This window comes from Balearica regulorum, chromosome 28, assembly GCF_011004875.1.
Source record: "Balearica regulorum gibbericeps isolate bBalReg1 chromosome 28, bBalReg1.pri, whole genome shotgun sequence".
Lineage (NCBI taxonomy): Eukaryota > Metazoa > Chordata > Aves > Gruiformes > Gruidae > Balearica > Balearica regulorum.
The window spans coordinates 1,208,489-1,228,449 of record NC_046211.1 but is presented as its reverse complement, the minus strand read 5'-3'; the positions used below and the strand labels follow the sequence as shown (position 1 = coordinate 1,228,449).

Genomic DNA, 19,961 nt, shown 5'->3' with positions numbered 1-19,961 from the left:
TTGAGTACCTCAGCCTTCTCCACATCCTGGGTAACCAGGTCGCCCGTTTCATTCCGGAGGGGACCCACATTTTCCCTCGTCCTCCTTTTACCACTAACATGCCTATAGAAGCTTTTCTTGTTGTCCTTCACATCCCTGTCCAGATGAATTTCTATCAGGCCTTTGGCTTTCCGAACCTGATCCCTGGCTGCTCGGACAGTTTCTCTGTATTTCATTGTGTTGGGTTTGCATGGCAAGGTTTTGGTAGCGGGGGGGCTATAGTGGTGGCTTCTGTGAGAAGCTGCTAGAAGCTTCCCCTGTGTCTGACAGAGCCAATGCCAGCCGGCTCCAAGACGGACCTGCCGCTGGCCAAGGCCAAGCCAATCAGTGCCTCTGGGATAACATAGTTAAGAACGAGAAAAGCAGTTAGAGAGAGCTTTTGCAGCCAGAGAGAGGAGTGAGAAGATGTAAGAACATCTGCAGACACCCAGGTCAGTGCAGAAGGAGGGGCAGGAGGTGCTCCAGGCGCCGGAGCAAGATTCCCCTGCAGCCCGTGGTGAAGACCATGGTGAAGCAGGCTGTCCCCCTGCAGCCCATGGAGGGAGGATGAGGGGGTGTAGAGATTCCACCTGCAGCCCCTGGAGGACCCCACGCCGGAGCAGGTGGAGACACCCGAAGGAGGCTGTGACCCCGTGGGAAGCCCGTGCTGGAGCAAGCTCCTGGCAGGACCTGTGGATCCATGGAGAGAGGAGCCCACGCCAGAGCAGGTTTGCTGACAGGACTTGTGACCCCGTGGGGGAGCCACGCTGGAGCAGTTTGCTCCTGAAGGTCTGCACCCCGTGGAGGAGACCCACGCTGGAGCAGTTCATGAAGGTCTGCACCCCGTGGAGGAGACTCATGTTGGAGAAGGCCGTGAAGGACTGTCTCCCATTAGAAGGACCCCACACTGGAGGAGGGGAGCGATGAGAGGAGTCCTCCTCCCCCTGAGGATGAAGAAGCGGCAGAAACACCGTGTGAGGAACTGACCGTAACCCCCACTCCCCGTCCCCCTGTGCCGCTGGGAGGGGAGGAGGTTGAAGCCGGGAGTGAAGTTGAGCCGGGGAAGATGGGAGGGGTGGGAGCAGGTGTTTTAAGATTTGATTTTATTTCTCATTCCTGTACTCTGTTTTGCTTAGTAATAAATACGATGAATTCCCTCTCTAAGTTGGGTCTGTTTTGCTCGTGACAACAATTAGTGAGTGATCTCTCCCTGTCCTTATCTCGACCCACAAGCTTTTTGTTGTACTTTTTCTCCCCTGTCTGGTGAAGGAGGGGAGTGATAGAGCGGCTCTGGTGGGCACCTGGCCCCCAGCCAGGGTCAACCCACCACATTCTCCCAGGCTACCTGCCCTTGCTTCCACCCTCTGTAGGCTTCCTTTTTTTTTTCCCCCTCTTTCAGCTTAAGACCATTCCCCTTGGCCTGTCACTCCCTGCCCTTGTCACCAGTCCCTCTGCACCTTTCCTGGAGCCCCTGCAGGGACTGGAAGGGGCTCTAAGGTCTCCCCAGAGCCTTCCCTTCTCCAGGCTGAACAACCCCAACTCTCAGCCTGTCTCCATAGCAGAGGTGCTCCAGCCCTCGGATCATCTCCGTGGCCTCCTCCGGCCTCGCTCCAACAGCTCCATGTCCTTCTTGTCCTGGGGACCCCCAAGCTGGACGCAGCACTGCAGGGGGGTCTCACCAGACTGAAGCAGAGGGGCAGAATCCCCTCCCTTGACCTGCTGGTCACGCTGCTAGACACACAGTCCAGGAGACTGATGGCTTTGTGGGCTGCCAGCGCACCTTGCTGGGTCATGTTGAGGTTCTCGTCAATCAATACCCCCAAGTCCTTCTCCTCAGGGCTGCTCCCAATCCATTCCCCACCCAGCCTGGAGTTATCCGGGCTACACCGAGCAGCCAGGAGAACTGGGAGCATCCTCAGAGCAAGGAGAGGATTCGCTCGTCGTGCTCATCCAGCGGTTGCTTTTTGGTGCATTTTCCTGCCCCAGGAGCAAAATCAGGTGAGAAGGGGCTGTTGTACAGCTTTGATCATTCTCCAACTTCGAAAAGCCTTTTTCTCCCCGATTCACAGCAATTTCTGATGGCTGCTGTACAGGGCGCCACAAGGCACAACCTGATCTCAATCCCAGACCTCAGTCGCTCACCCAGCAATCAGGACATTTCTTATTTTTCCCCCACCCCTCATTGCTAGCCAACATCCCCTCCCTCCCCCCGGTGCTTACAGCCTTCCTCCTCCTCCTCCTCCTCCTCCTCCTCCTCCTCCTCCTCCAAGCGCAGCAGAGAAACCCAGCAGCCCAAAAAGCCAAGGTTATTTCCTTGCCAGCCCCAGTGCCCTGAAGGGAAAAACTGGGATGCTGGAGCTGCTGGAGCTGCTCCGGGCACCCAAATGGGAGGCTGCGGGCGGTGGGGCCGTGCCCCGGTGGCACTAGATGGCGGTGACACCGCGCTGGCTCGTGCCATCCCACCTCGCTGCCGCCACTTGGCAGCTCCCCAGGGGTTTTGCATTTTTTCCGGAGCACTTGTGTGCTCATGAGCTGCGAAACCACTGCAACAAGCTTTCCGGGCGGTTTGGGGACGACACCGTCTACGAGCAGCCGTCACAATCGCTCTGGAGGTGAAAAAGTTGCTCCCTCTGACTCAGACAATGAAATATTTGGTGCCAAACCCAGCCTCGCGCCCAGTTGTGATGGTTTTGGAAGCTGCCGGGCTGCTTCTGAGCTGCTCCTGCCACGCAAAGGGCTGGAATTCAGGCTGGGGAGCTGCAGTGCTCCCGCAAGGAGGGTTTGGGGGGGACACCCAACCCTTGGGTGCTGCCGGCAGCCGGACGCCAGTGCGAGCCGCCACCCCGCCCAGATTTACCCTCGGCTTTTGGGCGAGCCGAGCAGGCAGCAGCGCTTTGGGGGATGCTCCAGGCAGGTGCCCGGGGATGCAGCAGCGTTTGCACCAGCGCCAGCAGCCCACAGTGAACTTTCTCGCCTCGTGGGGGTTTATTTTCCCCCCGGAGAAAGTCCGGAGGGAATTGTGAATGTGAAGGTGTTGGGTTCTAACCAGAGCAGCGTTGCACGGCTGGAAAGAAACGGCTTTATTTCCGGGCAGGGGTTGAGGAAGCGGTTTTACCTCCCGGGTGGGAGCGTGGGTGGCTGGGGGTGGCGAGGAGAGAGTCGGGGCGAAGGGGCTGCGAGGGGGGTGCCGTGGGGGGGGTCACCTCTGGCCAGACGCCGACGGCAGAGCAGGATGGTCAGCTGGAGCAGGAAAAGGAGGGAGACGCAGGACAGCCCCAGTGCCAGCGGCCAGGAAGGGCATCCTTCTGCGGAGGGGGGGAAAGGAGAGTTAATAGAGGGGGGAGGGTGGGTTTGGTCACTCTGGAGAGCCGAGCACCCCCTGAAACGGGGATGAAAGGGCTGAGAATGCCCCGAAGAGGGGGGGTCAGGGCTGAGAATCCCCTGAAATGGGGATAAAATGGTGGGGAATCTCCTAAAAAGCAGGGTTAGGGCTGACAATGCCTCAAAAAAGCAGGGGTCAGGGTGCAGCATCCCCTGAAAAGGGGGGGCTCAGGGTCCATAATCCCCCATAAATGGGGGCTCAGTCCCCATCAAGGGGGGAAGGGGCAGGTTTAAAGCCTTTCAGGGCAGGGGAATCCCAGCGAGGAGACGGGAGAGGGGTGAGGGATTTCCAAACCCACCCCTTCCTGAGGAGGAATTGGGCTGTAGGGATTTGCTAAAGGAGGAAAGGCTGGAAGAATTGGGGTGCAGGGGGTGGATGGAAGGGGGGACCTGCAGGGGTGGGGGGAACGCACTAATTACCCTCCCCGGGTTCTTTGCCGATGGTGACGCTGACGGTGCTGCTCGTGCTGCCTTTCACGGCCGTGCAGGTCGCAGCCCCGTCCCAGCGGTCGGCCTGGACCCAGACGATGCTCCAGGCGCCGAGGACACCGTACTCATCCACGGCCGCCGCCATCAGCGGTGTCACCTCCCCGCCGGGCTGCCAGCGCACGGTGTCCCAGCCCGCAGGGATGTCGTGGAGGTGGCAGAGCAGGGGGAAGCTGGCCGGGGGCTGCCCGCGCTCCTCTGCGTCGACGGGCACCAGGATGGAGAGCCGGGGCTCGGTGGCATCTGAGAAGGGAAACTGGGTGTCAAGGGGTGGCACAAACCTCCCCCGGGATGTCCCCAGCCGCCGGGTGACACTCACCAGTGACAACGAGCCTGGTCCCATTCCCAAACGAGGGGTACAAGGAGGAGGAGCTGCAGTAATAAACCCCGGAGTCCTCCCTCTGTGCAGAGATGATGGTGAGGGAGAAATCGTACCATGTTTTCATCCTCCCTGAGTATTTTCCCTTTGGACGGGAGTAATTTGAGCTCTGGTAAATCCAGAACAAACTGCCGTCCGGCTTCTCCTTGTACCAATTGACATAGTAGCTGTTGTCCGAGATGTGACAGCTCAGCTCCGCCGTCTCTCCAGGGAGCACCCAGAGCTGCCCCGGGCTTTGCTGGACCCACGTCCCCTCTGCCGAGACACCTCCTGCACGGGGGGAGCAGCTTTGAGGTGGGCTGGCTGCAATTCAGGCTTTCCAGTCGACTAAAAATCTCTTGGGGCAGAAAACCCGCCAAGAGCAAACGTGAGCCGGGTCGGGGTATTTCTGGAGCAAGCACGTACCTGGCAGGAGGAGCAGGAGGGTCCCCAGGAGCCCGTAGCACATGCTGGCCAAAACCCTTCTGCCGCGGAGATTTGCTCTGCGGGAGCTCCGTGTTGCAAGGGGGGGTTTCATCCCCCAGGAGCCCAACGCCAGCAGTATCTCTACGTCGTGCAATAGATAATCTCTACCTTGTGCCGTTCTGCAGCAGCTGGAGGCTTTGCTCGAGCTGGAGATGGCTGCGGTCAGCCTCGCTGCTCTATTTTATCGCTTCTGCAGGGTTTATTGACACCAAACCCCTTCCCCCACCTCCAGCAATGGGGCTTTGTGCTGTTTTTTGGGTGCCGCTGCTTTGGCCGAGGGCTCGGTGTGCCAAACCGCAGCAGGAAAGGCAGCGGCAGGGCTGGGGGCTGGGAAGGCCTTTGCACTTTTTTGTCCCTTTGAAGGGCGTTTTGGGGGCGTGAGGGGGACGAGGGAGGTGGGTGCAGCTGCTGGCCATGAGGGAGGAAGACTTGCCATCAAATGCTGCAGAGAATTGCCCGAAAAGCAGCTGCCCCCCCATCCCAGCAGCGGCCAGCGATGGCGGCCAGGGGCTTGCTGGGCTCCACGGGGCTGCTGTGGCTCTGCCTGGGTGGGTGGCCAGGCCCTGCTTTGGGGAGATTTCTGGGCTTTTTGGAGCAAGTGGCTGCTGGGGGGGGCGGCGGTGGGGGTTACGGCAGGTCCGGGCTGGAGGCCGCAGGGGGAAATGAGCCCACGGTTGGTTCCCACAGCCCCGGCAGCGCTGCTGAGGCTGCACCAGCCCCAGCCCGTTCTGACTGTGGAGACCGGGGATCCAGTGGAGATCGTCTGCGAGGCCAGTGAGGCCATGGAGAGTAAAGCCAACGTGTCCTGGTACTGGCGTGACGGCGCGGACAAGCCCAGCCTTGTCCTGAATTGCAAGAAAGGGGGAAAGAAGAGATTCTACTGCGAGTTCAAGAGGCAAAGTGTCACCCTGAGTATCAACCCTGCCCAGCCCAGCGACACCGGGCTCTACCTGTGTGCCTACAAAAAGGTGTCACACCTGCATTTCGGCAACGGCACCACGCTGCTGGTGGGAGGTAGGATGGCGACATTGGCAGGGAGTGGGACCCCCATGTCACCCCCATGTCCCTCATCCCCTGCTGTCACCCGCACCCTATGTCCTCCTGCAGCATCCTCCATCCCATCCACCCCCTGCTCTGTGCCCCTCCATCCCTGGCTCCCCTCCATCCCTGGCTCCCCTCCTTCCTGGCTCCCCTGACTCCTCTCCATCCCCGTTATCCACTCTGCACCTCGCTCCCCTGCTTTTCCTCGGTCCCTGCCCCCTCAGCCCCCCCTGCACCCCCTCTCCTTCTTGCAGACAGCTGGATGGGCACGAGCTGGGTGATGGTGCTGGCGCCCCGTGGGGCTCCCCAGGGCCCCCCCGGCCCGGTCTGTGCCGTGGGTAACACCACCGGCCCTGTCCTCGTCTCCTGGCTGGGGGGGCCCGGGAAGGTGCTGGGGCTGGGGGGCGGCACGGGGCCGCTCGTCAGCCCCATGGGCACGGCCGCGGGAACCAGGGGGCTCTGCCAAGTGCGATTCAACGCCTCGGGGCCCCCCATCCAGAGGAGCGCAGAGCTGTTGAGGGCTGCGGGTGAGTACGGGGAACATACCCCCCAGCTGGGTCACCCGTGGGGAAACTGAGGCAGCGGGGATGGCCTGGCACAGGCTGGGGGGACAGTGGGACAAGCCAGCCCCTCTCCTTAAGAGAACTGCAAGACCCTCAACACCTGGGTCCCGGTTGGGGCCGGGGGCGCCTCGGTGCTGCTCCTTCTCAGCATCTGCCTCAGCATCTGCTACCTCTGCCGCACCACACCGATGGGTAAGGAGCGTGGCATGGGTGTGGGGGTGTCCCACCATGTCCCCTGCTGACCGCCAGTGTCCTTTCCATCTCGCTGAATCCCCCTCCATCCCTGATCCCCCTCCATCCCCTCTGTCCCCCTCCGTCCCCTCCATCTCCACCCTAGGGACACGTCTCCCGGCTCTGTCCCCTCCAGGCCACCAGCCTGGCACCACAGAGCCGCCTGCGCCACGGGAGGATGAGGTGAGGCCGTGCGGCCCCCGCGTGCCCCCGGGCTGGGCTGGCAGGGAGGCAGTGTCCCTCTGCAGGGGACGGGCGCAGCCCCGCTGCTGCCCGGCCGGCGGGGAAATTGGGGCTGCGCGGGTGGCTCTGACGCCATCGTCCCCCACAGGGAAAGCTGCAGTACGCCCAGCTGAGGTTCGCTGCCCCAGCCAGGCGCACGCCCTGACCCGCAGCCGGACGCGGTGACGGCCCCGACCCCAGAGCTCGTCCCTCCGTGCCCGAACCCCCCCGGCATGGCGCTGTTGAACCTCCCCCCCATCCCGCGGCGCTGGGGCGGCTGCACCCGCTTTGCGGCTAAAAATGAAATAAAGAGGTTTGGGCTTGGGCGGCAGCAGCCTGGCTCGATGGGGTGGTGTGCCCAGCGTGTCCCCCCCAGGGCCTGTCCCCAGGAGCGGGACAGAGCGGGCTGAGTGCTGGGGGCAGAGAAGGCCACAGGCCGCTTCCAGCCACACTTCTCCCTTCCAAAAGCCACAGCCCTGGCTCTCACGCTCGGCGCCTCCATCCGCCGTGCCCCAGCCCAGCAGCTCCCTCTTCCTCCACGCACCGTCCCTGTGTGCAGCTCCCGGGGGCTCCCGGCAGAGCCCAAACACGACGCATTGAGAACCCCCCCGGCCCACCACCACTTTCAGGCTGTGACAGGGCCTTTGCCATCGCCGGCCGTGGGATGCTGTGGGAGGGGATGCTGGGGGGCCCGTCCCAGAACCACGGCTCCCGCCCGCTTCTTTTGGCGTTTCCCTTCCTTAGTTCGACCCACATCAGCTGCACCAACCCCCGGGCGCCTTCGAGGGCTCTGAGCAATGGTGGGTGCTTCCCTCCTTTTCCCCTTCCCCTCCCCACCAAAAGACCCCTCCGCCTGCAGCACCCACCCAAACGGGGGTTATTGCAGAACCCCAGGTCGACAGAACCCCACACTGCTGGGGGTGGGCAGGGACCTCTGGAGATCATCTCGTCCAAGCCCCTGCCAGAGCAGGATCACCCAGAGCAGGTCGCACAGCACGGCCTCCAGGCGCGTTGGGAATGCCTCCAGAGAAGGAGATATCCTTTCAGTCTTCTCTTCTCCAGGCTAACCAGCCCCAGCTCTCTCAGCCTTTCCTCATACCAGACATGCTCCAGGCCCCTCCTCATCCTCGCAGCCCTCCGCTGGACTCTCCCCAGTACTTCCCTGTCCGTCTGGAACTGGGGAGCCCAGACCTGGACACACAACGCCAGATGTGGCCTCACCAGGGCAGAGCAGAGGGGCAGGAGAACCTCCCTCGACCTGCTGCACACGCTCTTCTCAGTGCACCCCAGGACACCATTGGCCGCCTTGGCCACGAGGGCACACTGCTGGTCATGCAGAGCTTGCTGTCCACCAGGACTGCCAGGTCCTTCTCCGCAGCGCTGCTTCCCAGCAGGTCAACCCCTAACCTCTTGCCTGGGGTTATTCCTCCCTGGGTGCAGGACCCTCCACTTGCCCTTGTTGAATGGCATTGGGTTCCTCTCCACCCAGCTCTCCAGCCTGTCCAGGCCTCGCTGAATGGCAGCGCAGCCTTCTGCTGTGTCCGCCACTCCTCCCAGTTTGGTATCCTCAGCAAACTTGCTGTGGGTGTGCTCTGTCCCCTGTCCGGGTCCCTGATGAAGATGTTGAACAAGACCGGACCCAGCACTGACCCCTGGCGCACACCACTCGCTACAGGCCTCCAACAAAACTCTGCGCCGCTGAGCACAACCCTCTGGGCTCTGCCATTCCGCCAGTTCTCTACCCACCCCACTGTCCCCTCAGCCAACCCACACTTTCTAACCTGGCTAACGAGGAGGTTAGCAGAGACGCTGTCAAAAGCCTTGCTGAAGTCAAGGTAGACAACATCCACTGCTCTCCCCTCATCCACACAGCTGGTCATGCCATCATAGAAGGCTATCACATTGGTTCAGGCAGGATATCCTCTTTGTGAATCCATTTTCACCATGCCCAATGATCTTCTCCTCCTCCTCCTCTGCATACTTACTGAGGACCCCCAGCATGAGCTGTTCCATCACCTTTCCAGGGATGGAAATCAGGCTGACTGGCTTGTCATTTCCCGGGTCCCCTTTCTTGCCCTTTTGGAAGGCCAGAGGGACATTGGCTTTCCTTCAGTCCTCAGGCACCTCTCCTGATCTCCAGGACCCCTCAAAGATGATGGAGAGCGGCCTAGCAAAAACATCTGCCAGCTCCCTCAGCACGCGTGGGGGGCAGCCCATCAGGGCCCATGGATCTGTGGATGTCGAGATCACCTAGATGTTCTCTGACCCGATCCTCCTCGACCCAGGGAAGGTCGTCCTGTGGCCAGACTCTCTCTCCTACCTCCAGGGTCTGGGATTCCTGAGGACCGGCCTTAGCAGCAAAGGCTGAAGCAAAGGCGGCATTCCGTAACTCCGCCTCCTCTCTATCCTCCATCACCAGCGCACCCACCCCATTCAGCAGCGGGCCCACCTTTTCCCTAGTCTTCCTTCTGCTGCTGCTTCTGTAGTTGAAAACGCCCTTCTTGGTGTCCATGCCATCCCCTGCCAGTTTTCATTCCCAGTCGGCCTCAGCCTGCCTTCTTGCATCCCTACATTCTCTGACTACATCCCTATAGTCCTCCCCAGGCCCCTTTGCCACATGCGGGAAACTTCCTTCGACCCTTGGAGTTTCTCCAGCAGCTCCTTGCTCATCCACGCAGGTCTCCTTCCTCCAAACCTTCATTTCCTCTTCTTCGGGATGCACCGGTCCTGAGCTCGGGGGAAGTGGTGCTGGAATATCGACCAGCTCTCCTGGGCCCCCTTACCTTCTAGAGCCCCAACCCACTTTTCCAAAAAGGAAAAAAAGGCTTTTCCAAATTGGGGAATGAAGCAAATCTGCACGACAGCCCCTTCTCGCCTCATTTTGCAGCCAGGGCAGGAAAAGGCACCGAAGAGCAACCGCCGGATGAGCACAACGAGCGACTCCTCTCCTTGCACTGGAGATGCCTCCAGTTCTCCCGGCTGCTCGGTGAAGCCCAGATACCGCCGGGAGCGCCGGGGCTGCATCCACCAGCGTGTCTGTGGGTGCTGGGTGGGATGAATAAGGGCGTTTGGGTGGGCTGCTGGCACCAATTCTGTACTCGAAGGGAGAAGTGTGGCTGGAAGCGGCCTGTGGCCTTCTCTGCCCCCAGCACTCAGCCCGCTCTGTCCCGCTCCTGGGGACAGGCCCTGGGGGGGACACGCTGGGCACACCGCCCCATCGAGCCAGGCTGCTGCCGCTGAAGCTCAAACCTCTTTATTTCGTCCTTGGCCGCAAAGCGGGTGCAGCCGCCCCAGCACCGCGGGATGGGGGGGAGGTTCAACAGCGCCATGCCGGGGGGATTCGGGCACGGAGGGACGAGCTCTGGGGTCGGGGGCGTCACCGCGTCCGGCTGCGGGTCAGGGCGTGCGCCTGGCTGGGGCAGCGAACCTCAGCTGGGCGTACTGCAGCTCTTCCTGTGGGGGACGATGGCGTCAGAGCCACCCGCGCAGCCCCAATTTCCCCGCCGGCCGGGCAGCAGCGGGGCTGCGCCCGTCCCCTGCAGAGGGACACTGCCTCCCTGCCAGCCCAGCCCGGGGGCACGCGGGGGCCGCACGGCCTCACCTCATCCTTCCCTGGCGCAGGCGGCTCTGTGGTCCCAGGCTGGTGGCCTGGAGGGGACAGAGCCGGGAGACGTGTCCCTAGTGTGGAGATGGAGGGGAGGGAGGGGGACAGAGGGGATGGAGCAGGATGAGGGATGGAGGGGGATCAGGGATGGAGGGGGATCAGGGATGGACAGGTGACAGCAAGATGGACAAGACAGTGGGGGACAGCAGGGGACATGGTGGGACACCCCCATACCTGTGTCACGCTCCTTACCCATCGGTGTGGTGCGGCGGAGGCAGCCGATGCTGAGGTAGATGCTGAGAGGGAGAAGCAGCACCATGCCCCCAGCCACAACCAAAACCCAGGTGTTGGGGGTCTTGCAGCTGCCTGAAGGAGACGGGCTGACTCGTCCCACCATCTCACCCAGCCTGTGCCAGGCCATCCCCGCTCCCTCAGTTTCCCCACGGGTGACCCAGCTGGGGGGGATGTTCCCCGTACTCACCTGCAGCCCTGAACAGCTCCGCGCTCCTCTGGATGGGGGGCCCTGAGGCGTTGAATCGCACTTGGCAGAGCCCCCCGGTTCCCGTGGCCGTGCCCATGGGGCTGACGAGCGGCCCCGTGCCGCCCCCCAGCCCCAGCACCCTCCTGGGCCCCCCCAGCCAGGAGACGAGGACAGGGCCGGTGGTGTTACCCACAGCACAGACCAGGCCGGGGGGGCCCTGGGGAGCCCCACGGGGCGCCAGCACCATCACCCAGCTCGTGCCCATCCAGCTGTCTGCAAGAAGGAGAGGGGGTGCAGGGGAGGGGAGGGGCTTGGAAGGCAGCATGGAGGGGCAGAGGGGACAACGGGGATGGAGAGGAGGCAGGGGACCCAGGGATGGAGGGGTACAGAGCAGGGGGTGGATGGGATGGAGGATGCTGCAGGAGGACATAGGGTGCGGGTGACAGCAGGGGATGAGGGACATGGGGGTGACATGGGGGTCCCACTCCCTGCCAATGTCGCCATCCTACCTCCCACCAGCAGCGTGGTGCCGTTCCCGAAATGCAGGTATGACACCTCTTGGTAGGCACACAGGTAGAGCCCGGTGTCGCTGGGCTGGGCAGGATTGATGCTCAGGGTGACACTTTCCCTCTTGAACTCGCAGGAGAATCTGCTCTTATTCCTGCTCTCGCAATGTAGGAGCAGTTTGTGCTTCTCCCCGCTGTCACTCCGGTACCAGGACACTTTGCCTTTACTCTCCATGGCCTCGCTGGCCTCGCAGACGATCTTCGCCTCCCTCCCGGTCTCCACAGTCAGGACGGGCTGGGGCTGGTGCAGCCTCAGCAGCGCTGCCGGGGCTGTGGGAACCAACCGTGGGCTCATTTCCCCCTGCGGCCTCCAGCCCGGACCCACCGTAACCCCCACCGCCGCCCCCCCCAGCACCCACTTGCTCCAAAAAGCCCAGAAATCTCCCCAAAGCAGGGCCTGGCCACCCACCCAGGCAGAGCCACAGCAGCCCCGTGGAGCCCAGCAAGCCCCTGGCCGCCATCGCTGGCCGCTGCTGGGATGGCGGAGAAGCTGCTTTTCGGGCAATTCTCTGCAGCATTTGATGGCAAGTCTTCCTCCCTCACGGCCAGCAGCTGCACCCACCCACCTCGTCACCCACCACCCCCACAAAACGCCCTTCAAAGGGACAAAAAAGTGCAAAGGCCTTCCCAGCCCCCAGCCCTGCCGCTGCCTTTCCTGCTGCGGTTCGGCACACCGAGCCCTCGGCCAAAGCAGCGGCGCCCAAAAACAGCACAAAGCCCCATTGCTGGAGGTGGGGGAAGGGGTTTGGTGTCAATAAACCCTGCAGAAGCGATAAAATAGAGCAGCGAGGCTGACCGCAGCCATCTCCAGCTCGAGCAAAGCCTCCAGCTGCTGCAGAACGGCACAAGGTAGAGATTATCTATTGCACGACGTAGAGATACTGCTGGCGTTGGGCTCCTGGGGGATGAAACCCCCCCTTGCAACACGGAGCTCCCGCAGAGCAAATCTCCGCGGCAGAAGGGTTTTGGCCAGCATGTGCTACGGGCTCCTGGGGACCCTCCTGCTCCTCCTGCCAGGTACGTGCTTGCTCCAGAAATACCCCGACCCGGCTCACGTTTGCTCTTGGCGGGTTTTCTGCCCCAAGAGATTTTTAGTCGACTGGAAAGCCTGAATTGCAGCCAGCCCACCTCAAAGCTGCTCCCCCCGTGCAGGAGGTGTCTCGGCAGAGGGGACGTGGGCCCAGCAAAGCCCGGGGCAGCTCTGGGTGCTCCCCGGAGAGACGGCGGAGCTGAGCTGTCACATCTCGGACAACAGCTACTATGTCAATTGGTACAAGGAGAAGCCGGACGGCAGTTTGTTCTGGATTTACCAGAGCTCAAATTACTCCCTTCCGAAGGGAAAATACTCAGGAAAGATGAAAACACGGCAGGATTTCTCCCTCACCATCATCTCTGCACAGAGGGAGGACTCCGGGGTTTATTACTGCAGCTCATCCTTGTACCCCTCGTTTGGGAATGGGACCAGGCTCGTTGTCACTGGTGAGTGTCACCTGGTGGCTGGGGACATCCCGGGGGAGGTTTGTGCCACCCCTTGACACCCAGTTTCCCTTCTCAGATGCCACCGAGCCCCGGCTCTCCATCCTGGTGCCCGTCGACGCAGAGGAGCGCGGGCAGCCCCCGGCCAGCTTCCCCCTGCTCTGCCACCTCCACGACATCCCTGCGGGCTGGGACACCGTGCGCTGGCAGCCCGGCGGGGAGGTGACGCCGCTGATGGCGGCGGCCGTGGATGAGTACGGTGTCCTCGGCGCCTGGAGCATCGCCTGGGTCCGGGCCGACTGCTGGGACGGGGCTGCGACGTGCACGGCCGTGAAAGGCAGCACGAGCAGCACCGTCAGCGTCACCATCGGCAAAGAACCCGGGGAGGGTAATTAGTGCGTTCCCCCCACCCCTGCAGGTCCCCCCTTCCATCCACCCCCTGCACCCCAATTCTTCCAGCCTTTCCTCCTTTAGCAAATCCCTACAGCCCAATTCCTCCTCAGGAAGGGGTGGGTTTGGAAATCCCTCACCCCTCTCCCGTCTCCTCGCTGGGATTCCCCTGCCCTGAAAGGCTTTAAACCTGCCCCTTCCTCCTTGATGGGGCCTGACCTTCCCCTTTTCAGGGGATTCTGGGCCCTGAGCCCCCATTTATGGGGGATTATGGACCCTGAGCCTCCCCTTTTCAGGGCATGCTGCACCCTGACCCCTGCTTTTTTGAGGCATTGTCAGCTCTGACCCTGCTTTATAGGAGATTCCCCATCATTTTATCCCCATTTCAGGCGATTCTCAACCCTGACCCCCCCCTCTTCGGGGCATTCTCAGCCCTTTCATCCCCGTTTCAGGGGTGCTCGGCTCTCCAGAGTGACCAAACCCACCCTCCCCCCTCTATTAACTCTCCTTTCCCCCCCTCTGCAGAAGGATGCCCTTCCTGGCCGCTGGCACTGGGGCTGTCCTGCGTCTCCCTCCTTTTCCTGCTCCAGCTGACCATCCTGCTCTGCCGTCGGCGTCTGGCCAGAGGTGACCCCCCCACGGCACCCCCCTCGCAGCCCCTTCGCCCCGACTCTCTCCTCGCCACCCCCAGCCACCCACGCTCCCACCCGGGAGGTAAAACCGCTTCCTCAACCCCTGCCCGGAAATAAAGCCGTTTCTTTCCAGCCGTGCAACGCTGCTCTGCTTTTTTTCGAGTCGGAGGGACCAACTTTTGCCACCACGAGCACCAGTCCTCAGTATCACCCACAAAGAGCCAGGAGGGTTTTTTCACCTTAATCTTTTCCGACAGGATTTGAGCACCAGCCCCGGGAAGATTCCCGTCAGATATTTTCCAGCCTTTTGGGTAGGGTTTTTAGCAGAATTTTTTGAATTCATTGTTTTGGGTTTGCGTGGCAAGCTTTTGGTAGCGGCGGGGGCTACAGGGGTGGCTTCTGCGAGAAGCTGCCAGAAGCTTCCCCCATGTCCCATCAAGCTGATGCCAGACGGCTCCAAGACAGACCCACCGCTGGCCAAGGCTGAGCTCATCAGCGATGCAGCCTGTGGAGGATGATGATGGCAGCAGAGATTCCCCCGCAGCCCATGAAGACCCCACGCTGGAGCAGTTGGTGAAGAACTGCAGCCTGTGGGCAGGACTCACGCTGGAGAAGTCCGTGGAGGAGTGTCTGCCGTGGGAGGGACCCCACGCTGGAGCAGGGAGGAGTGTGAGGAGTCCTGCCCTGAGGACGAAGGAGCGGCAGAGACATTGTGGGATGAACTGACCACAACCCCCATTCCCGTCCCCCTGTGCTGCTGAGGGGGAGGAGGGAGAGAATTGGGGATGAAGTCTGGGGAGAAGGGAGAGGTGAGGGGAGCTGTTCCAAGGTTTGGCTTTCTTTCTCATTGCTCCACTCTCTTTTCTGGGTAATAAATTAGATTAATTCTTTCTCAAGTGAGTCTGTGTCGCCTGTGAGCGTAATTGCTGACCCATCTCTCCCCGTCGTGATCTCTACCCACCAGCCTCTCCTTGTATTTTCTGCCCTCTGCCCAGCTGAGGAGGGTGGTGACAGAGCGGCTTTGGGGGGCACCCGGCCTCCAGCCTGGGTCAGCCCCCCCCAGTCATTGATCACCTCGAGAGCGGTTGTGACGGCTGCTCGTAGACGGTGTCGTCCCCAAACCACCCGGAAAGCTTGTTGCAGCGGTTTCGCAGCTCATGAGCACACAAGTGCTCCGGAAAAAATGCAAAACCCCTGGGGAGCTGCCAAGTGGCGGCAGTGAGGTGGGATGGCACGAGCCAGCGCGGTGTCACTGCCATCTAGTGCCACCGGGGCACGGCCCCACCGCCCGCAGCCTCCCATTTGGGTGCCCGGAGCAGCTCCAGCAGCTCCAGCATCCCAGTTTTTCCCTTCAGGGCACTGGGGCTGGGGCATGTGGCTGGGAACGTGGGAGGGAATTTGGGGAGGGAGCCACGTGCCCTGCTCTCGATCCCAAAAGTCAGCGTGAATTCGAGCTCCGCGTTGCAAGGGGGGGTTTTGCCCCGAGCTCCGTCACCCCCTGGTTCTGCTCTCCAAGGCAGACTTTCTGATCACTCGTGGTCTTTGGGCTGGATTTCCCCACCTCCCGTGTGGGAGCTGCTGGCAATTGCGCCTGCAGCATGGCATCGGCAGTTTTTGTCCCTTTCAAGGGCGTTTTGGGGGCCGTGAGGGTGACGAGGGGGGCAGGTGCAGCTGCTCCCCATGATGGAGGAAGACTTGGAATCAAATGCTGCAGAGAACTGCCCAAAAAGCAGCGGTGGCGATGGGATTTGAGTTATTTCCATAAAGCTGCGTGCTTGGGAGCGAGCCAGGGTCAGGAGGGTGGACCCAGCCCCACTTCCCTCCTGGCCAGCATCCCCAAAATGCTGAAACCCCCCCAGTTTCGCCCTCCTCCACGCCTGGTCCCAGGCAATGCCCGGCTTGGGACCTGCAGCATCTGCCCCGGGTTTTGCCTCCATGAAGGATTTTCTGTCCGCCTGGGAGGTTTTGGAGGGGGGTTCAGCATCCCTCCAGCCCCAAGCATCGCCCGGGCGGGTTTATTCCCCCAGGATGCTCCAAAGAACCCCGAGTTGTTCTCGGAGGCTTCAGAATGGGGGCTGTGAGGTGCCAGGGATGCTCTGGGATGCGGCGCGTGGCCGAGCGGCCGCCGTGTCCCTGGTGATGAAGCCGGCAGGGTGGGGGGGTGTCGCTGGCCCTGCGGTTTCGGCAGAGGCGGCAGCTCTGCGGAAGGGCTCAGCTCGGGGAGGAGCTGGCCCCCCCATCCCAGCAGCGGCCAGCGATGGCGGCCAGGGGCTTGCTGGGCTCCACGGGGCTGCTGTGGCTCTGCCTGGGTGGGTGGCCAGGCCCTGCTTTGGGGAGATTTCTGGGCTTTTTGGAGCAAGTGGCTGCTGGGGGGGGCGGCGGCGGGGGTTATGGCGGGTCCGGGCTGGAGGCCGCAGGGGGGAAATGAGCCCACGGTTGGTTCCCACAGCCCCGGCAGCGCTGCTGAGGCTGCACCAGCCCCAGCCCGTCCTGACTGTGGAGACCGGGAAGGAGGCGAAGATCGTCTGCGAGGCCAGTGAGGCCATGGAGAGTAAAGGCAAAGTGTCCTGGTACCGGCGTGATGGCGGGGACAAGCCCAAACTGCTCCTGGATTGCCAGAGCAAACTAAAGGAGCGATTCTCCTGCGAGTTCACACAGCAAAGTGTCACCCTGCGCATCGACCATGCCCAGCCCAGCGACACCGGGCTCTACCTGTGTGCCTACCAGAGGGGCTGGGACCTGCATTTGGGCAGCGGCACCACGCTGCTGGTGGGAGGTAGGATGGCGACATTGGCAGGGAGTGGGACCCCCATGTCACCCCCATATCCCTCATCCCCTGCTGTCACCCACACCCTATGTCCTCCTGCAGCATCCTCCATCCCATCCACCCCCTGCTCTGTACCCCTCCATCCCTGGGTCCCCTCCATCCCTGGGTCCCCTCTATCCCTGGGTCCCCTGCCTCCTCTCCATCTCCTTCCTCACCCCTTTCCCCAGCCCCTGCCCCCCTCAGCCCCCCCTGCACCCCCTCTCCTTCTTGCAGACAGCTGGATGAGCACGAGCTGGGTGATGGTGCTGGCGCCTCCTCAGGGCCCCCCCAGCCCGGTCTGTGCCGTGGGTAACACCACCGGCCCTGTCCTCGTCTCCTGGCCAGGGGGGCCCAGGAGGGTGCTGGGGCTGGGGGGCGGCACGGGGACGCTCGTCAGCCCCATGGGCACGGCCACGGGAACCGGGGGGCTCTGCCAAGTGCGATTCAACGCCTCAGGGCCCCCCATCCAGAGGAGCGCGGAGCTGTTGAGGGCTGCGAGTGACCATGGGGAACATCCCCCTCCAGCTGGGTCACCCTTGGGGAAACTGAGGGAGCAGGGATGGCCTGGCCCAGTCCGGGGGTTATGGTGGGGGAGAGCCAGCCCCTCTCCTTCAGACAACTGCAAGACCCTCAACAACTGGGTGCTCTCCGGGATCATGGTGCTGCTGCTGCTGCTCAACATCTGCCTTACCATCTGCTACCTCCGCCACACCACACCGATCGGTAAGGAGAACGATTCAGGTGTAGGGGTGTCTCACCATGTTCCTCACTGTCCCGCACTGTCCTGCCCATCTCACTGTCACTCCTCCATCCCTGATCCCCCTCCATCCCTCATCCCCCTCCATCCCCTCTGTCCCCCTCCGTCCCCTCCATCTCCACCCTAGGGACACGTCTCCCGGCTCTGTCCCCTCCAGGCCACCAGCCTGGCACCACAGAGCCGCCTGCGCCACGGGAGGATGAGGTGAGGCCGTGCGGCCCCCGCGTGCCCCCGGGCTGGGCTGGCAGGGAGGCAGTGTCCCTCTGCAGGGGACGGGCGCAGCCCCGCTGCTGCCCGGCCGGCGGGGAAATTGGGGCTGCGCGGGTGGCTCTGACGCCATCGTCCCCCACAGGAAGAGCTGCAGTACGCCCAGCTGAGGTTCACTGCCCCAGCCAGGCGCACGCCCTGACCCGCAGCCGGACGCGGTGACGGCCCCGACCCCAGAGCTCGTCCCTCCGTGCCTGAACCCCCCCGGCATGGCGCTGTTGAACCTCCCCATCCCGCGGCGCTGGGGCGGCTGCACCCGCTTTGCGGCTAAAAATGAAATAAAGAGGTTTGGGCTTGGGCGGCAGCAGCCTGGCTCGATGGGGCGGTGTGCCCAGCGTGTCCCCCCCAGGGCCTGTCCCCAGGAGCGGGACAGAGCGGGCTGAGTGCTGGGGGCAGAGAAGGCCACAGGCCGCTTCCAGCCACACTTCTCCCTTCGAGTACAGAATTGGTGCCAGCAGCCCACCCAAACGCCCTTATTCATCCCACCCAGCACCCACCGACACGCTGGCGGATGCAGCCCCGGCGCTCCCGGTGGTATCTGGGCTTCACCGAGCAGCCGGGAGAACTGGAGGCATCTCCAGCGCAAGGAGAGGAGTCGCTCGTTGTGCTCATCCGGCAGTTGCTCTTCGGTGCCTTTTCCTGCCCTGGCTGCAAAATGAGGCGAGAAGGGGCTGTCGTGCAGATTTGCTTCATTCCCCAATTTGGAAAAGCCTTTTTTTTCCTTTTTGGAAAGGTGGGTTGGGGCTCTAGAAGGTAAGGGGGCCCAGGAGAGCTGGTCGATATTCCAGCACCACTTCCCCCGAGCTCAGGACCGGTGCATCCCGAAGAAGAGGAAATGAAGGTTTGGAGGAAGGAGACCTGCGTGGATGAGCAAGGAGCTGCTGGAGAAACTCCAAGGGTCGAAGGAAGTTTCCCGCATGTGGCAAAGGGGCCTGGGGAGGACTATAGGGATGTAGTCAGAGAATGTAGGGATGCAAGAAGGCAGGCTGAGGCCGACTGGGAATGAAAACTGGCAGGGGATGGCGTGGACACCAAGAAGGGCTTTTCCAACTGCATCATCAGCAGCAGAAGGAAGACTAGGGAAAAGGTGGGCCCGCTGCTGAATGGGGTGGGTGCGCTGGTGATGGAGGATAGAGAGGAGGCGGAGTTACGGAATGCCGCCTTTGCTTCAGCCTTTGCTGCTAAGGCCGGCCCTCAGGAATCCCAGACCCTGGAGGTAGGAGAGAGAATCTGGCAAGAGGACGACCTTCCCTGGGTCGAGGAGGATCGGGTCAGAGAACATCTAGGTGATCTTGACATCCACAGATCCATGGGCCCTGATGGGCTGCCCCCCATGCGTGCTGAGGGAGCTGGCAGATGTTTTTGCTAGGCCGCTCTCCATCATCTTTGAGGGGTCCTGGAGATCAGGAGAGGTGCCTGAGGACTGAAGGAAAGCCAATGTCCCTCTGGCCTTCCAAAAGGGCAAGAAAGGGGCCCCGGGAAATGACAAGCCAGTCAGCCTGATTTCCATCCCTGGAAAGGTGATGGAACAGCTCATGCTGGGGGTCCTCAGTAAGTATGCAGAGGAGGAGGAGGAGAAGATCATTGGGCATGGTGAAAATGGATTCACAAAGAGGATATCCTGCCTGAACCAATGTGATAGCCTTCTATGATGGCATGACCAGCTGTGTGGATGAGGGGAGAGCAGTGGATGTTGTCTACCTTGACTTCAGCAAGGCTTTTGACAGCGTCTCTGCTAACCTCCTCGTTAGCCAGGTTAGAAAGTGTGGGTTGGCTGAGGGGACAGTGGGGTGGGTAGAGAACTGGCGGAATGGCAGAGCCCAGAGGGTTGTGCTCAGCGGCGCAGAGTTTTGTTGGAGGCCTGTAGCGAGTGGTGTGCCCCAGGGGTCAGTGCTGGGTCCGGTCTTGTTCAACATCTTCATCAGGGACCCGGACAGGGGACAGAGCACACCCACAGCAAGTTTGCTGAGGATACCAAACTGGGAGGAGTGGCGGACACAGCAGAAGGCTGCGCTGCCATTCAGCGAGGCCTGGACAGGCTGGAGAGCTGGGTGGAGAGGAACCCAATGCCATTCAACAAGGGCAAGTGGAGGGTCCTGCACCCAGGGAGGAATAACCCCAGGCAAGAGGTTAGGGGTTGACCTGCTGGGAAGCAGCGCTGCGGAGAAGGACCTGGCAGTCCTGGTGGACAGCAAG

At 62.0% G+C, this 19,961-nt stretch overlaps 3 protein-coding genes across 3 annotated transcripts; 1 reads left to right on the top strand and 2 right to left on the bottom strand.

Moving 5' to 3' along the window:
- Positions 1-3,811: 3,811 nt before the first annotated feature.
- LOC142598409 (uncharacterized) lies at positions 3,812-4,949 on the bottom strand. Its single transcript, XM_075736924.1, has 3 exons — positions 4,670-4,949; positions 4,205-4,534; positions 3,812-4,128 (listed from the first exon to the last, which is right to left on the bottom strand). Exons 1-3 carry the CDS (start codon positions 4,779-4,781, stop codon positions 3,812-3,814), a joined length of 759 nt encoding a protein of 252 aa, XP_075593039.1. The 5' UTR covers positions 4,782-4,949.
- A 240-nt stretch (positions 4,950-5,189) lies between these two features.
- On the top strand, positions 5,190-6,972 carry LOC142598408 (uncharacterized). Its single transcript, XM_075736923.1, has 4 exons — positions 5,190-5,743; positions 6,025-6,297; positions 6,412-6,525; positions 6,896-6,972. The coding sequence occupies exons 1-4, from the start codon at positions 5,392-5,394 to the stop codon at positions 6,970-6,972; spliced, it is 816 nt and encodes a 271-aa protein (XP_075593038.1). The 5' UTR covers positions 5,190-5,391.
- Positions 6,973-10,106: 3,134 nt separating this feature from the next.
- LOC142598407 (uncharacterized) lies at positions 10,107-11,898 on the bottom strand. The gene is made up of 6 exons (XM_075736921.1): positions 11,847-11,898; positions 11,381-11,707; positions 10,872-11,144; positions 10,643-10,756; positions 10,388-10,434; positions 10,107-10,239 (listed from the first exon to the last, which is right to left on the bottom strand). Exons 1-6 carry the CDS (start codon positions 11,896-11,898, stop codon positions 10,183-10,185), a joined length of 870 nt encoding a protein of 289 aa, XP_075593036.1. The 3' UTR covers positions 10,107-10,182.
- Between the last annotated feature and the right edge of the window lie 8,063 nt (positions 11,899-19,961).

Excerpts from the sequence above, each read along its gene's own strand:
- LOC142598409 (XM_075736924.1), bottom strand. The coding sequence starts at position 4,781 with ATGAAACCCCCCCTTGCAACACGGAGCTCCCGCAGAGCAAATCTCCGC. Across the intron at positions 4,535-4,669 it reads CCTCCTGCTCCTCCTGCCAG|GAGGTGTCTCGGCAGAGGGG; the intron begins GTACGTGCTTGC and ends CCCCCCGTGCAG. Across the intron at positions 4,129-4,204 it reads GACCAGGCTCGTTGTCACTG|ATGCCACCGAGCCCCGGCTC; the intron begins GTGAGTGTCACC and ends TTCCCTTCTCAG.
- LOC142598408 (XM_075736923.1), top strand. The coding sequence starts at position 5,392 with ATGAGCCCACGGTTGGTTCCCACAGCCCCGGCAGCGCTGCTGAGGCTG. Across the intron at positions 5,744-6,024 it reads CACCACGCTGCTGGTGGGAG|ACAGCTGGATGGGCACGAGC; the intron begins GTAGGATGGCGA and ends TCCTTCTTGCAG. Across the intron at positions 6,526-6,895 it reads CTGCCGCACCACACCGATGG|GGAAAGCTGCAGTACGCCCA; the intron begins GTAAGGAGCGTG and ends CGTCCCCCACAG.
- LOC142598407 (XM_075736921.1), bottom strand. The coding sequence starts at position 11,898 with ATGGCGGCCAGGGGCTTGCTGGGCTCCACGGGGCTGCTGTGGCTCTGC. Across the intron at positions 11,145-11,380 it reads CACCACGCTGCTGGTGGGAG|ACAGCTGGATGGGCACGAGC; the intron begins GTAGGATGGCGA and ends TCCTTCTTGCAG. Across the intron at positions 10,435-10,642 it reads CCGCCGCACCACACCGATGG|GCCACCAGCCTGGGACCACA; the intron begins GTAAGGAGCGTG and ends TGTCCCCTCCAG.